Consider the following 15,088-nt stretch of genomic DNA (forward strand, 5'->3'; position numbering starts at 1 on the left):
TCATCGTCGCCATTGACTATTACACTAAATGGATAGAAGCCGAACCCCTGGCCTCCATCACGGCGACCCAATGCCAAAAATTCCTTTGGCGACAAATCATAACCTGATTCGTGATCCCCGAGATCATTATCTCGGATAACGGAACCCAATTCACCGATAGAAAATTCAGAGAATTCCTAGAAGGTTTGCATGTATCCCACCGTTTCAGCTCGATAGAACACCCCCAAACAAATGGGCAAGTGGAATTCGCAAATAAAATAATTGTCAAAGGACTAAAGAAGTGACTCGACGATGCCAAGGGGGCTGTGGGCCGACGAACTCGGCTCAGTTTTATGGTCATATCGAACAACCCCCCAAACGACCACAGGAGAAACCCCTTTTCGACTTACATACGGCGTGGAAGCCGTCATCCCGGTAGAAATAGGAGACCCTAGCCCAAGGAGAACGGTCGGAGGCCACGACGAAGAGGCAGAACGAGACCTCACCAACGAGATAAGAAGCATAACCCACATCAGGGAACTAGCCCTAAAGCAAAGAATCAGTTTAAGGTACAATCACGGTGTCATCCGAAGAGAATTCGTACCCGAAGACCTCGTCCTACGACAAAACGACATCGGAGCTCCAATCCCAGGTGAAGGAAAACTCACCCCCAACTAGGAAGGACCATACAGAATCAAAGCGGTAATCGGAAAAGGAGCATACAAGCTCGAAGGGCTAAACAGCGACGAAGTCCCGAGGACATGGAACGCCGCCAACCTGCGACGATACCACACTTAGGCTGACCCCCCTAGGTCATCCCCTAACGTTGTTCCTTCCCTATTTGTTTCTTGCTTTATTTTATTTCCCTTAGTCTTCTGTACATCAAATTTTCTTTTGTTTTCTTTTTTTTTAATGTTAATCACCCCCGGGCCCAAGATACGGATATCCACAAAAACTTGACCTCACGACGGTCCGCTAACCCAATCAAAGGGGATAAAGAAAAAATGGCTTAAAAACGGAATATACAAAAAAGGCCCAAACGGCCCAAGTAACGTAAAACGAACTTTAAGTCTCGATCACACGGCCACACGGCCAAAATCCATAAAAACAAAGAAAACTTCAAAGTCACGATTACACGGCCACACGGCCAAAAACCATAAAAACAGAATCCAAAACAAGGTTCATAATTACAACTACTCAAGGTCGACAATCTCGCCATCACGGACAGTCTTGAAAGCTCCCATCACAGACACGTCCGCGCCAGGCGCCAACACTAAAGCTTGGGCCCTCATCGTCTCCTCGATAGCAGCAACAGCTTCCTTCACATCGGCAAGCAACACAGCTTTTTCCTCTTTTAAAACCACGGCCTCCGCTTTCAAGACGGCCACCTCCTCCTTCAGCAAAACCGACGTCGGCCAAAAGCACGGCCGCCCGGGACTCAGCATCTGAAGCTTTCCTTCGCTCCTCCCCAAGTTGAGACAAAAGAGAAGTCTCAACCTCGGAAAGGCGAAGGATCTCGGCACCAGACTCTTCAAATGACTTCACTGCCTGCTCCCTCGCCGACTCAGCATCTGCGAGTAAACCCTTCAACCTCGCAACCTCGGCCTGAGACTGTCGGAATTTTTTATCCAAAAGACCCACCTGGGCCATTACGGGCTCGGCCTTCTGGACAATGACAGTAGAGCGAAGGAGGGAACGATAGAGAGACTTAGCTTGGAAAGTGACATCACATTCATGGAAAAAATCCTCCGTGCCAGGCATAAGGAACTCGTCAATGAAAGCCGGAGCGTCAAAACGACGATCTATCACCGACGGAACCGCACCATCCTCTTCTAACCTCTTTCGCTTACGGGAAGCACCCTTCGGCGACACCTCGACCACATCATCGTCAATCGCCACACCCCGATCCGACCCTTCGGTCCCACCCCCAGTCAACGTGAGACCCTCAGAAACAGTCCTCGCGTCGTCACTAGGTCGCGAGACCGGAGTAGAGAGAGTACCACCAGAAGAAGTTCCCTGGACAGCTGAGCCTTCAGCCTCGCAAGAGTCGTCAAACCTCCAGCCATCTCAACTACAAAAAGATCAAAAGAAATAAAAAGCTAAGCACCAAAAAAAAAGGGGGGAGCGGCTCACACACCAACATAAGACCGACAAGCAACCGGGTCACCCATTACGTCCCAAGGATTAAGAGGATGCTCCCCAAACAACTGCCACAAAACAAGGGCGACATCCCGATCCTCCACAGTCAAGAACTCTTGCGTGACCCGAGTAAGAACGGACGGCCCCGCCCAAAAATTCCAATATGTGGGGAACCGCCGCTCACCCTCCAACGTCAACCAGAACGGATGATGCCCCCTCGCAGGACGGACTTTAAAATATCCACTCTTAAACCCATGAAAAGAATCCTCATACAACCCGAAGATCCGACGATGAGGCTGAGCTCTAAAAGACATATACCCCTTCTTGTGCTTCCCCTCCTTGGTCGGAAGGGTACACAAAAAGAGGAAAAGGAAAACGTTTACCGAGGCCGGGAGCTCCAGAAACTCACAAACAAGCTTGAAAGACCGTATCGCTGCCCAGCTATTCGGATGTAGTTGGGACGGCGCCACGGAGCGCCGGCTCAATAACTGCTGAACAAAAGGGGAAAAGGGGGGCCGAACACCAAGTCGGGTAAACATCGCCTCGTACACCCACATCCAGTCCGGTACGGTTGGGGAGTCGAGGTTGGTATAGCAAACCCTCTCGTCAACCCCAGGGAGAGAAAGCTCGTAGTGACGTTCGGCGTTGCCACCCCCACAAACAGCTCCTTGATCACGGAGCCACTGGAGGTCCGCCTCTGTCATCCGCAACGGCGTCCCCCACACATCACTAGTAACCCAAGAAAAAAGAGCAGGGACAACCCCCGCTGGGGCCACCGGAGCCCTCATACCCTCAGTCCTTCGACGAGCCATACCTAAAACAGCGATGAGCACCACCGTTAGCCAAACCTCGCGGCAGAAAACGATGGAGGAAACCAAATAGACACCACTATACACTACCAACTACACAGTGGCGCTCATCCCCTTATAAAACCCACTACCCCAACAGAACTATCTACCACCATGCAATACCATCATACACCAAAAGCAATTCTAATCTACACTAAGCAGAGACCAAACAAAAATGCAAAGGAAGACAAAGCATAAATCACATAAGAAACATGGAAAATAAAGGAATGCCAACCTGATGATGCAGAAAATAAGCCCGAAAAGAAAATGCCACGGTAGAAGCTCGACCAAGCAACAGAAGGCAAAAGGAAGAGAAAAGATCTTTTCAGAAAAGGAGGTAACAGAGAAATGAAACAAACGAGGGAAGTGAAGGAAGAAAACCAAAACGGTTTTAAAAACAAAAATGAAATGACGCGGGCACCCCTGGAAAAAGTATGAGGGCAATAAGGAGAAACCACCAAAAAAAACACCCCCTCGCAATAAATGCCCTTGGAAAAAGAAATCAATAAAAGAGCGCCTCGAAAAATGCAACGGGCGCAGGGGCACAGATGGGTCGCATCAAGGCCAGAACGGCCAGGCAACGCTACGGCCTAAACACAACAACCGGTTGGACACACCGACCTACCCCCAAAGGCATCAAACGATGACCCGGGAAGGCAAAATTGCGAACGATCCATTCTCCCAGCGACAGACCGACCCTGCTCACTCTCCCGCTGCGGGGGCAACTGTTACGGATCCGACCAATAACCCCAAATTCGGTTACTCGGGTCCGATCCAACTCACCCCTCTAGAAGGCCCGAAACCGGCCCACTGGAGCTCCTAACAAACTTTCGAATTCAAACGTCTCCCTTATCTTAACCAAATAAGATAAGATAAGATATTCACTATCACCTATAAATAGAGGACCCAGGTCCCTCCAGGTATTCATTCATTCCACACACCTTATACCTCTCAGATCCATTCTGACTTGAGCGTCGGAATATCTTTGCAGGTACCTCTCTCTCATTGCTCCAGTCAAGCGATCCGGCATCTGCCTCAACCCGCAGGTTCCCGATCCATCTTTCAACCTGTACCAGAGACATCTTGTACAGGTTTGAATGGAGGTAGAGCTTGAATTGGAGGTGCGATCTGAGGGTATGAGAAGAGGAAAGCCTAGAAGAGATTTTGTTCATCTTGAGGAGGGTTGGAATCTATCCCAACAAGGAGGATGAAATAAGGTAGAGATACAAAGGGGTCAGGAGAATTTACAATGAAGTTCCTCATAGAAATAACACAAAAGAGTATCGCGAGAGCCAATAAGCAACACATGCCTAATAATATAAATCAATTGTGGAGAAGCTTAGTACCACCTCATGTAAAAATGCTGGTTTGGTTTGTTTTACAGGAAAAACTGATCAAACACTATAGAAAAAACTTAGTAAGTGGTGTATTCTCGAAGGAGATGAAGAGCTGTGTACTTTGTGGAGTTGCTCGGAAACCGTGTATCACCTTATGTTCTTCTCTTGTCCTATAGCATGGAGCTTGTGGGGAGTAGCACTACAAAGAAGTAAGTTGTCATGGTTATGGCCTGGAAATGCAGTTCACTGCTTTCAATCTTGGATGAAAGTATAGTGTCTGAAGTCTTATAAAGAGGTATGGTATGATGCACTTCATTTTATGCCATTATGTGGTGTCTCGAAATTCTAGAATCAGTAAAATATTTAGCAACAAGGATGCTCACTTATCTATGATGGAACAAGAGGTGTTAAGGTTTATAGAAGTATAACAAAGATACAAGTAAAAAAAAAAAAAGGTGGCTACTCCAATGAAGATTTTATGATTGTCATCATGTGAAGATATTATATTTTGACTATTGGATGATAGATTGTAGGACTTGATTTTTATTTGAAGTAAAAGTGTTACCTTTATTCAAAGTGTTGCTAAACAAATAAGTTACACTTTTTAAACAAGAATCATCATGAGAAGATGTTTTTGGCATCTTTATGGGAGTAGTTACCAAAAAAAAGTTCATAGCAGTGGATAAAATCATAGCCAAGAAGTTATTGACTCTCTCAGATCAGTTGGACGTCTTAGCTTAGAATCTTTATGTTTTGTAATTTTTACTTGTTAAATTAAACCTGCACCTAAGATGTTGTTGTACTCTTTTGGGTTGACCTCACTTTCTCTTGTGGTTTGCGAGTGTAATTTTCGAAAAAAAAGATATGGCGGTATCTTTGACTAAAAAATATTTAACTACAAAGCTCATGAAAAGTTGGAAACTTTTTATTAAATTGTTATTCTATTAATAAGAGTAATATTTCAATAAAAATAATACTCTAAATTAGTTTTTAATAATACTTCTTATACTATATATTTACACTGTTTTATTGAATAGAATATCATAATAAATTACTAATAAACATTAATTTGATCATAACTTTATGTGATATTTACGTTAAATAATTGTTAGAAAGTGTCAACATGACATTTTTTATCATTATCAAACTAAACAAGGAATGAAAATGTAAAAAAAATTATTAGAAACTAATAGACTTATAGATAATATCTTATTATGAGTATAAAACCGAATGTGAAAGTGCCAAAAACAATATACAAATTAAACTGTACTGCCGAGTTGACAGGAAAATTGAACAACAATAAATTGAGTAAAAATAAGTAGTGGTGTGTTCTCAGAGAAAGTGTACTATAAAAAGACCAAATATATAGACGACTATTGCAACAATAATGAACTGAAGGAAGTTTAGGTGTTCCCAAATGAAGCCTTTCTCGTCGAATTCTCATATGATATGTTCTTCTCGCTCTGTTAGAAGGGGACAAAAAGATTAAAACTTAAAAGAAAGAAACACACCCATATGAGCCAAGCCACGTACAAGACCTTGCATTTTGCATCCACTGCTATACTTTCTTTCTTTTCCTTTCTTTATTATTTTTTTTTAAGTTACAAAAACAATGATCAGTCAAAAGAAACAAAGCAGATAGAAAATACATACAAATTTACAATAATTAAAAGAAAAGATATTGTACCTTAATTTAACAGGAAAATATTGCACTATTCTTGGAGTAATCTTTTTTTATATCTTTTCTTCTGTCTCTGTCTCTGTTCTCCATCACTGTTATAAAATTGACAAATATAAAATTATCGACCATACTAGATATACACTAAAAGTAGTCTTTAAAATTAATTAGTAGTATAAAATATACATTAAAAATGAGTTAAACAATATGTGTATTCATATAATAGCAGTCGATATAATAAAATAAACTTAATTATAATATGAAAGTAAACTGCTTAAGAAATAGTAATTTCATCAAGTATAATCAAAAGCTTAGCTAATAATATAATAAGGCAACTTACCAGTAATCTTTGGAACCACAATGTAAATGCACTCTTTTTCCGATTTTCCGTTCTCTGACAGTCTCACTCTGCGACAACAATATAATTCCTTATGATCCCCCACATTTGATATATTGTTACTACGATATGATAATTAACCGCACAAACAAGAACGATATCAAATTAAACAACATATTGTGGTATAAAATTGACAACACATCATGAACATAAATATTAATATACAAAAATATTTTATTTCAAATTTTTGTTTATACATAAATAGTATAACTTTTGTAAAGTGATGTATTAGTTTGGTAGCTTTGATGTTTTCAAGGTGTAAAGTTTTTTTTTATATCATTACTAAATCATCATTATGACATTATCATTTGTGTGAATTTTTTTATTGAAAAAGTGAAACACTTGCTATGCAATAGCAAATGTTAAGATGTCCATTTATAATTAGTAAAGAGCATAGTAAACCTTTCTATGATTCAAGATCAAAATCAAATCATTTAACTTACTTCGATATTAAAAAGGATCGGATGTATATTAAAAAGTGGTGCATTTTTCAAGATATATCTACAAAATTGAAGCAAAGAAGCTTTGTTAACATTGTATAGCTAGGTTGTGCAGAAGAAACAAAAAGAAAATTCAAGCACGTAGATAATTCATCAACTCTCTGTTTTCGTTCACAACCATTATATATATTCCAAAATCAGTTTTGAATGATTTAATTTTTGTTGTGGATCTCTAGACTAAACAATTCACAATACAACAATAATGTGTGAAAACTATCGAGATTAGTATTAGAAGCATTACCTCAAGGTCCTCCAACTCCGAGTCATGAGATTCATATCCCTCATGAGTGGCATCTGGACTAATCTCTCCATCATCATTGACATGAACATGCATCCAACGGATCCCACACCCCTTTACCACTATTTCCTCATTATCTTCTGTATTTGCATAGAACTCAAATTTAAGGATAGGATTGCAAGCCGTGTCCCTCTTTCTCTCTTTGATTGCTTCCGTTATCTTGTTGGAACCCTCTCCATCATACCATACTTCCTTATGATCTGATACCATTTCCAATTGAATCCCTTCGGCAAAATAACCGTGCAAAGATACTCCACCGGCATAAGTTGTGATCCATTCCCACTCGTTGCAACCCTTTCCCAAGTAGCATTCCCATCCAAATATCACATTTTTCTTCGTAAGGTTGCAAGATTGGTATTGAGAAATCAAGATGCAGCCAACAAGACAAGAAGAAATCTTGTGATCTGGAGCAACTTCAACAATGAACGAACCTTCTCTTGAGTAGTAGTCAGGGAACCACTCATTAATTATGCTCTCTTTACTTGGTAAATAGTAGCAGAACCTATGCGGATATCCATCATTATTTGCCACAAGTTGTATCCTGGATTTCAAGTCTTTCAAAACTGCTTCATATGCATCATCATCCAACTTTGTGCAGTTATGGAATCCAAAACATGCTTTGTGTTTTCTGAGTGGTTCACTGGTTAAACTTGAGACTTCCTTCAAGGATTTGCAGTTTACTGCAGCAAAGTATATAATAGATGGGGGAAGTGGAGGTACGTATTGAAGCAGTTCACAATCAAGGATCATAAGTTCCATGAGCTGCTGAAGATTCTTAATGCTTTTTGGCAAACTTGTAATGACATGACAACTTTGCAGATGTAATACTTGTAATGATTGTAAGACATGAATGTTGTATGGGAGTTTAGACAAGCTCTTGCATTCGAAGAAAGATAATTGCTTGAGAGACAAGAAGGCAGGGGTGGGCAATATTCTACTTAACATGATGCATGTGTCATCTTCATGTTTTATTGGATCCTTAAGCGAAATTTTGGAGGCAAAGTTTAGAGGAAGTTTCTGAAGAGAGTAACTGATGTTAAAACCGAACCACTCAAGATTTTTGAGATGCATAATAGTGGATGGCACTTCAGTCAAAGCCGTTGCTGGTAAAACTAACGTGAGGTTGGAATGATCACTCATGATCGGGATTGAAAACTCTTCCAAGTTGGAGCAACCAATGGCCCACAAGCCAAGGAGAGAAGGAGAACAATAGTTACTGCAAAGCCTCTTTAGGGATGTGCAAAAGTTCACATATAGATTTTGAATCTTGGGGAGAGAGAAAATAGATGGATGAACATCTTGTAAGCTTTCACATCTATAGAGTGATATTGTTTTGAGATTCGTGGCACCTGCTAAATTTGGGCACTCTATCAAGCGTTTGCAGCTACAGAGGTCAATAAACTCCAAACTTGGTAGATTCTGTCAATCCCGACAAACATATTAACACATGTACATGACTAGTGGAGGAAAAAAGTGTTGTTTTATTGTTTAATGCGTTACACTCTCACTTATTGCAATTTTATAAAGGATTATGTTAAGTAACAATGACTTTTTTGAACAAAACACACTGTATCTCTAAATTATCGATCTAAATCTTAATATTAGAATAACTATCTGCACACTTAATGAAATGAACATCTGATATATCTATTGTTCATATTGTTTACCAATATTGTTGATTACCTATATTTTTCATTTTATAAATTATTATACATCTAATATCAAATATTAAATGACAATAAGTTTTTCATATTTTTAGAATAAATTAACTATGTTTTTCAACAATTTTTTTCTTCTTATTCTTACACCTATATAAAAAAGTGTTTCCAGCTAATCAATACAACTAAATATTTTTAGAATAGGTATAAAACACATTTGAAATTTAATTTAGTTAAAAACATATTGAGCGTATGAATTTTTTTAGTTGTCCATTACAATATTAAAATAATAGATAATTTATTCGAAACTTGGAATATGGAACTTGATTTGATTAGTATTTAGTATATATATTGTTGGTTAATTCAAATTAAACATCATCTATATACAATTCATCATGGAAGTGAAAAATCCGTTTGGGGCGAAAATTTTTCGAAAGTGAAAACCCTTTGATGTCGTTGATTATTACCTTTATTCTCTTTTTCATGAAGAAATAAAGCATTGCATCATGAGATATAGTAAATTAATATGATGTAGCAAAACAAGAAAATGTTAAATGACAAGAAAACTATTGAGAACCAATTATGTTCTTTGTTTTAATTAAAAAAATTATGATGGCTATATATAAATAATTATTGACTGTAGTCTAATATTTATCTATTTATATATATGTCATTTGAATTTAAGTCTTGTACTTTATTATTATTTTCTTTTTATAAAATACTCTTTGTTCTCTCATCAAAACTTATTTAATTATTCTGTGATATTGTAGTGACTTTTTTTGTAATAAAACAAATTATTCTCAATGTTTTGAAATATTTTAGTGTGATATTTTATTCTCACAAAAGTTTATATAGAAAAAATTCTCTTGATTAAATGATAAAAATATGACTTTTTAAAAAATAATTATCATGCCAGAATATTTTATAATATATAGGAATAAATTAATCTTACATAATAGAGTAAGATTATATATTATAAATCTTAAAATAAACGCCCCATAATTAATATATATTACTTACACCAAAACTACTCTATTTTTTGTTCTTTTAAAATTTCGCTTTTTATACTAACTAATTTCTATAATATATCAATCTTTATTTTAGTATCTAACAAAAGTATCCAAAAAATCATAAAGAAAATATAAATATGATCCTACCTGTGGTGTATTCCAAAGTTTTTGAACATTGCTATCTCGCATAGAAAGCTGAACAAGTTTTTGAGGCCAAGAAATCGACGGCACAAAGTTAAGTGGGCATTTATTCCACTCAATATACCTTAAGTCATTAGGAAGTTGAAAATCCTCTAGAAACACTCTGTTCCCTTCAAGATCCATGTTGATATTTCCTCTTAAAGCAAGTAACCTTAACTTTGGCATCTTCCTTAATGCAATGATGATTATACTTGGATCTATTGTAATTTCATTCATATCCACAATCATGCTTTCAACTCCATAAATATCCTGCAAAATTGAAAAGCATTGCAATACAATGTTAGTACTATATTGCTGTAAGCAATATTTTGATATATACATACACTCTTCTTGAAGACCAAGCCATTAAAGCAAGATTCCCTTACCCTTTCATCTTGGAATATATTGCAGACTTCTTCGGTATTCCACAGTCTTGTTTGTTGACCACCATTTTTGCTATATTCTTCATGAATGATTTTCCAACACATTTTCTGTATCAAGCTATGCATTTTTATGTATTTATAACTACTATTTGAATAAATACTTACAAGAGACTTATCCAATAGGCTTTTTATCCCTATGTCTGCAAAGAAACCACAAGAATTTAATATTCTTGTTATTTTCTCAATCTCATGCTTGTGGAAAAAGCATGCAACATCTAGAAGGATGTTTTTTTCATCATCGTCTAATGCATCATAACTCAATCTCAACACTTGCTGAATATCTGGATTGGGATACTTTCGTAATTTTCTCAATGCACTATCCCATTCACTTTTTCCTTTGGTCCGAAGAAATGATCCCAAAATTGTTAATGCTAACGGTATTCCTTTGGCATAATCTGCAACAACTCTTGTTGATAGCTCATAATAATCCTTTTTAGGATGAGAATCATTAAAGGCATTATGGCTAAAAAGTTTAAGAGAGTCCTCAAAATTCATTTCCTTCACTTCATGGATTTCTTCAACTCCTCCACTTGTAAGTACATTTCTATCTCTTGTTGTCAAAATAATTTTACTACCAGAACTCAGGCAGTTACGAAAGAGTTGAATTAAATCAACTGCAATTTGTGAATTAGTCACATCATCTAGCACAACAAAAACCTTCCTATGCTTGATTTTACGGATAATACTAGAGTGTATTACTCGAATATTATCGATACGAAGATCTTGATCTTGATTTAACAATTGAGAAAGAAGTTTAGCGCATATGTGATTAAGACCTTTTCGTTCTAAATTTTTTGAAAAGGCGAAGAAGCAATGACCTTCGTATTCTGAGGAGCACTCATGAAGAAGAGTAGTAGCAATAGTTGTCTTGCCAATACCGGCCATACCCCAAATTCCAATCACAAGAACTTTCTCTGACTTGAATTTCAATAAGGATTTAACAGAAGTATAATTTCTGTTACAAATAAAAGGGCTTTTGAGTTCATCTCTATAGCAATTGCTATTCAGATTTGGAAAAATTTCTTTCACAATCTCATCGATCAACTCAGCTTCTTGCCTAGCATGGCAAGTAAAGATTACATTAGAAATAAAACAATAAATACATAACCAGATAAAGGAGCTTTTTCTTTATTTAAATAAAATAAATTCTTTATTTATTAATTTAAATTGAAATACAGAAATTTATCAATTTGTACATTTAGTGGTGTTTTCGCAGACAAAAACAACAAAAACAAAAATTCCCACGTTTATGCTTGTACTACCAGGAAAGAAAAAAAACGTGAGTGATTGACAAAATAGCTGTTAGTGACAGTATAAATGTAGGAGAAAAAATTGCTCTATTTTTACTGATAGCAACAGTGAAAATACAAAAAAATTTCAGTGTTTTTTTACTGTTAGCATCAGTGAAAACATAACTAAATATTTAAAACTGTAAAATTGTGTATTATGATTTATTTGAGTAATAAATAATTTATTTTATTTAAAAAGAAAAATAGCCCCACTTGAAAGTAAAAATAGATACACATAGTTCCTAATTAGTATCTGGAATGTATCTTAAATTATAACTGATTTCAATGTAAAATCATTATATTTTATGTACAAGGCAAGATGATAACTTGCCAATGAGTAATAGCTCAAATGGCATAGTTTTCTCATACTCAATTAAGAGATTGCGAGTTTGAGTCTCGCAAGATGATAACTTTTCAACAAGAGTTAATTTTTTTATCATGTTTATTACAAGTAATTGTTTTAATTTTAAAGAATTTTTAATAAAGCACTTGTTTTTTATTTTATTTTATATAGTTTTATTCCATTAATTTCTTTTCTTATTTTTAGGTATAATAAAGCAAAAAAAGAAACTGAAAGTATACTTTCTCCCCATGCTATTTTCTACCAACTTATTTTAACATGGTTGTTTATCCTCCATGAAAAATTTCATCATTGTTTAATCAATCTGTGTTGAATTCACAACAAATACATTGAATAATACAAAATCCAACATAGTCAATTTCATAATGTGATGAAACCAAATTTCCTAATAATTATAATTTTATTTATTGCATACAAAAAAGTTCAGTTAATTGCTCTTTTACTATTTATATTTTTTCCATTTTATGGCATACAATCAATTCAGCAATACAATTAAGTTTTATAAATTTAAATAATAGTTGAAAAAGCAAATTTAACATTTGACAATTCCTTATAAAAATGATACTTTATTCATTATTTTTATTATTTGAAACAGTTAGTACACTTATTATTTAGTGTTATATTCACAGCACCACAAAATCAAGCCTTTGTTGGAATTGTTATGGTTAGATCGAATTTTGGACAATCAAAGATCTTATTAGATTTTTTTTTTGGGTATAGCATTTTCATTTTTTATTATATTGAAGTTGGCTAAAAGAGTAATGCATGTAAATCAATAAAATTAAAAATAAAAAATACATTTATGACTCTTTAAATAAAAAATATTAAAATCAAACCTACACTAAGAAAAAAAAGCCGAGCATAGTTCCGAACTATAAAATAGTTATTTAAAAAAAAAACTCATATAGTTGCATTTAATTTGATTTTAGAGTAAATATCTAATTTTATTTTTGTTCATTCCAAAATAAGATAAGGCGATTTTTGTTCAAAAAAAAAAAAATAGATCCATTTTAATCATTGTCTCTGTTTATTGTGAAATATGACGTGTCATCTTCCCTCACCAAATTTAATAGAAAAGACCTATGTAATACTTAACATTGTTGATGTAGATGCTGGGTCTCCATTAAATGTCATATTGGCTAATGAGTAATGGTCAGGAGTTAATTTGACTCTCTATGAACAATGGTCAGAATTAATTTATTTCTCTGTAGACAATAGTCAGAGTCAATTTGTCCTCTTTTATCCACCAAAACAATGCTGTTTCACATGCTCCACTAAATCAAAACCTATAAAAAAAACTGATATTGAATAACTAAGAGGTTGCTAGTGTGGATATTAGCTATAAGGCTTAAGGACATATATTTTGTTTTTTGGCTATTTACTTGTTTAAAATCTCTCGGTGATACAATATTTTTTGTTTTGGGACAAATGTTCTTTTTTTTTTTTTTTGGGTCTTTTTTAAAGTTGGAAAATGCATATGTTGAAGTTACAATCCCACAAAAAAAAAATGCAAAAGCACTACATTCAAAACTAAGGCACATCCGTTTTTATTGATTTTTAATCTACACTTCTTCAACTTATTCTCTAATCCAATTAACATTTTCTCTAATTCTTTCACTTTATTATCCACCACATGACTATGATCTTTAAAATTTACCGTCGGTTGAATTCGCCGACATTAATTAAGATAATTCTTGATGTGTAATATATTTCTGTCGGATTTAGCGAGAGGTAAATCTGACGGTGAGAAATGCGCAAAAAAAAAATTCATGAGACCAAAATTACCATCGAAAAGACAGTGACGACTTCCAAAAATTTGCTAATTAGAGGTTTAAATTTGCTGGTAATTAGATGAAGATTTTACCATTTAAATTTGTCCGCCACTAAATCCGACGATAATAAATTTATCAGCAGATTTTTTGGTAATTTCGCTGGTAAATCCAATGGCTTTTGGCAAATTTCTTGTAGCATCCTACGGTTCGTATTTGATTTGAAAGAGGAGTGAGAGATTTCAACTGAGATGAATAATCATCCCAAATAGCATAGGTTTTGATTCAGTGCAGTACCTGAAACGACGTCATTTTTTGTGAATGAAGAGGGATAAATCGATCCCTGACCATTATCATAGGGGAACAAATCGACTCTTGATCATTTCTCATAAGAAGACAAATCGACCCTTGACCATTGTCCATTCGCTAGCATGACACTTAACGGAAATCCGACGTCCACATCAGTAATGTTAAGTGCCACATAGGTTTTTCCATTAAGTTATTAAATATATATTTTAAAAAAAGATTTTAAAAATCAAATTTTAAATAATTTTTTGTAATATCATTAGAAAAATAAAATATTTTTATATTTAAAATTTGTTAATTTTATATCCAGCAAATTTTTTAAAAATCATTTTGTTGTGAATGAGAGTTCTTTTGAAAAAAAAATTTAGAGATCAATTTTTTTATATCCATTTTTTTAATAATTCTTTAAATGTCTTCACAAAAATTTGGATCAAATGAATAATTTATTTGTTAATTATAATTTTTTTGCTACTTATAAAATATATAATATGTATTGGTAATTATTTTTATCGTATTTTTAAATCATTTAATAGCTTATTTGTCGTTTGTATTTTTAATGGTTATTTTTATCAACATGATAAACTTCCTGATACTATTTTAATAATTTATCCAAATAAGTGATAAAAATAATATTTAATATATTTGTATTAATAAAAAGAGTTACTTGACAACAAATCAATTCATGACACACAAACCTATCTTTAATAGTTACTGTAGTATGTGAAAATTAGGTTTTATGTGATAACATATTAATTATTTTTTAAGTAATAATAATAATAATAATAATAATAATAATAATAATAATAATAATAATAATAAGGGATAAGTATTGTTTTGGTCCCTTACGTTGAGGGTCGGAATCGAACCCGTCCCTGGTGTATATTTTGATTTGAAAT

General features: G+C 34.8%; 1 protein-coding gene across 2 annotated transcripts in view; it reads right to left on the reverse strand.

Annotated features, from left to right (window-relative positions):
- Nucleotides 1–15,088, reverse strand: part of LOC107464286 (disease resistance protein RPV1) — a 44,765-nt gene that overhangs the window by 23,127 nt on the left and 6,550 nt on the right. Inside the window, exons 2-7 of one of the 2 annotated variants that reach the window (XM_052254729.1) lie at nucleotides 10,411–11,524; nucleotides 9,992–10,294; nucleotides 7,120–8,595; nucleotides 6,322–6,389; nucleotides 5,991–6,076; nucleotides 5,541–5,766 (exon numbers count right to left, since the gene is read on the reverse strand). In XM_052254729.1, coding sequence (XP_052110689.1) covers nucleotides 6,016–6,076; nucleotides 6,322–6,389; nucleotides 7,120–8,595; nucleotides 9,992–10,294; nucleotides 10,411–11,524 — 3,022 coding nt within the window. In that variant the 3' untranslated portion in view covers nucleotides 5,541–5,766; nucleotides 5,991–6,015. Of the gene's footprint in view, nucleotides 1–5,540; nucleotides 5,767–5,990; nucleotides 6,077–6,321; nucleotides 6,390–7,119; nucleotides 8,596–9,991; nucleotides 10,295–10,410; nucleotides 11,525–15,088 lie in introns of those variants that run through there. The other variant, XM_052254728.1, reaches the window with a different exon arrangement.

Source organism: Arachis duranensis, chromosome 9 (genome assembly GCF_000817695.3).
Source record: "Arachis duranensis cultivar V14167 chromosome 9, aradu.V14167.gnm2.J7QH, whole genome shotgun sequence".
Classification (NCBI taxonomy): domain Eukaryota; kingdom Viridiplantae; phylum Streptophyta; class Magnoliopsida; order Fabales; family Fabaceae; genus Arachis; species Arachis duranensis.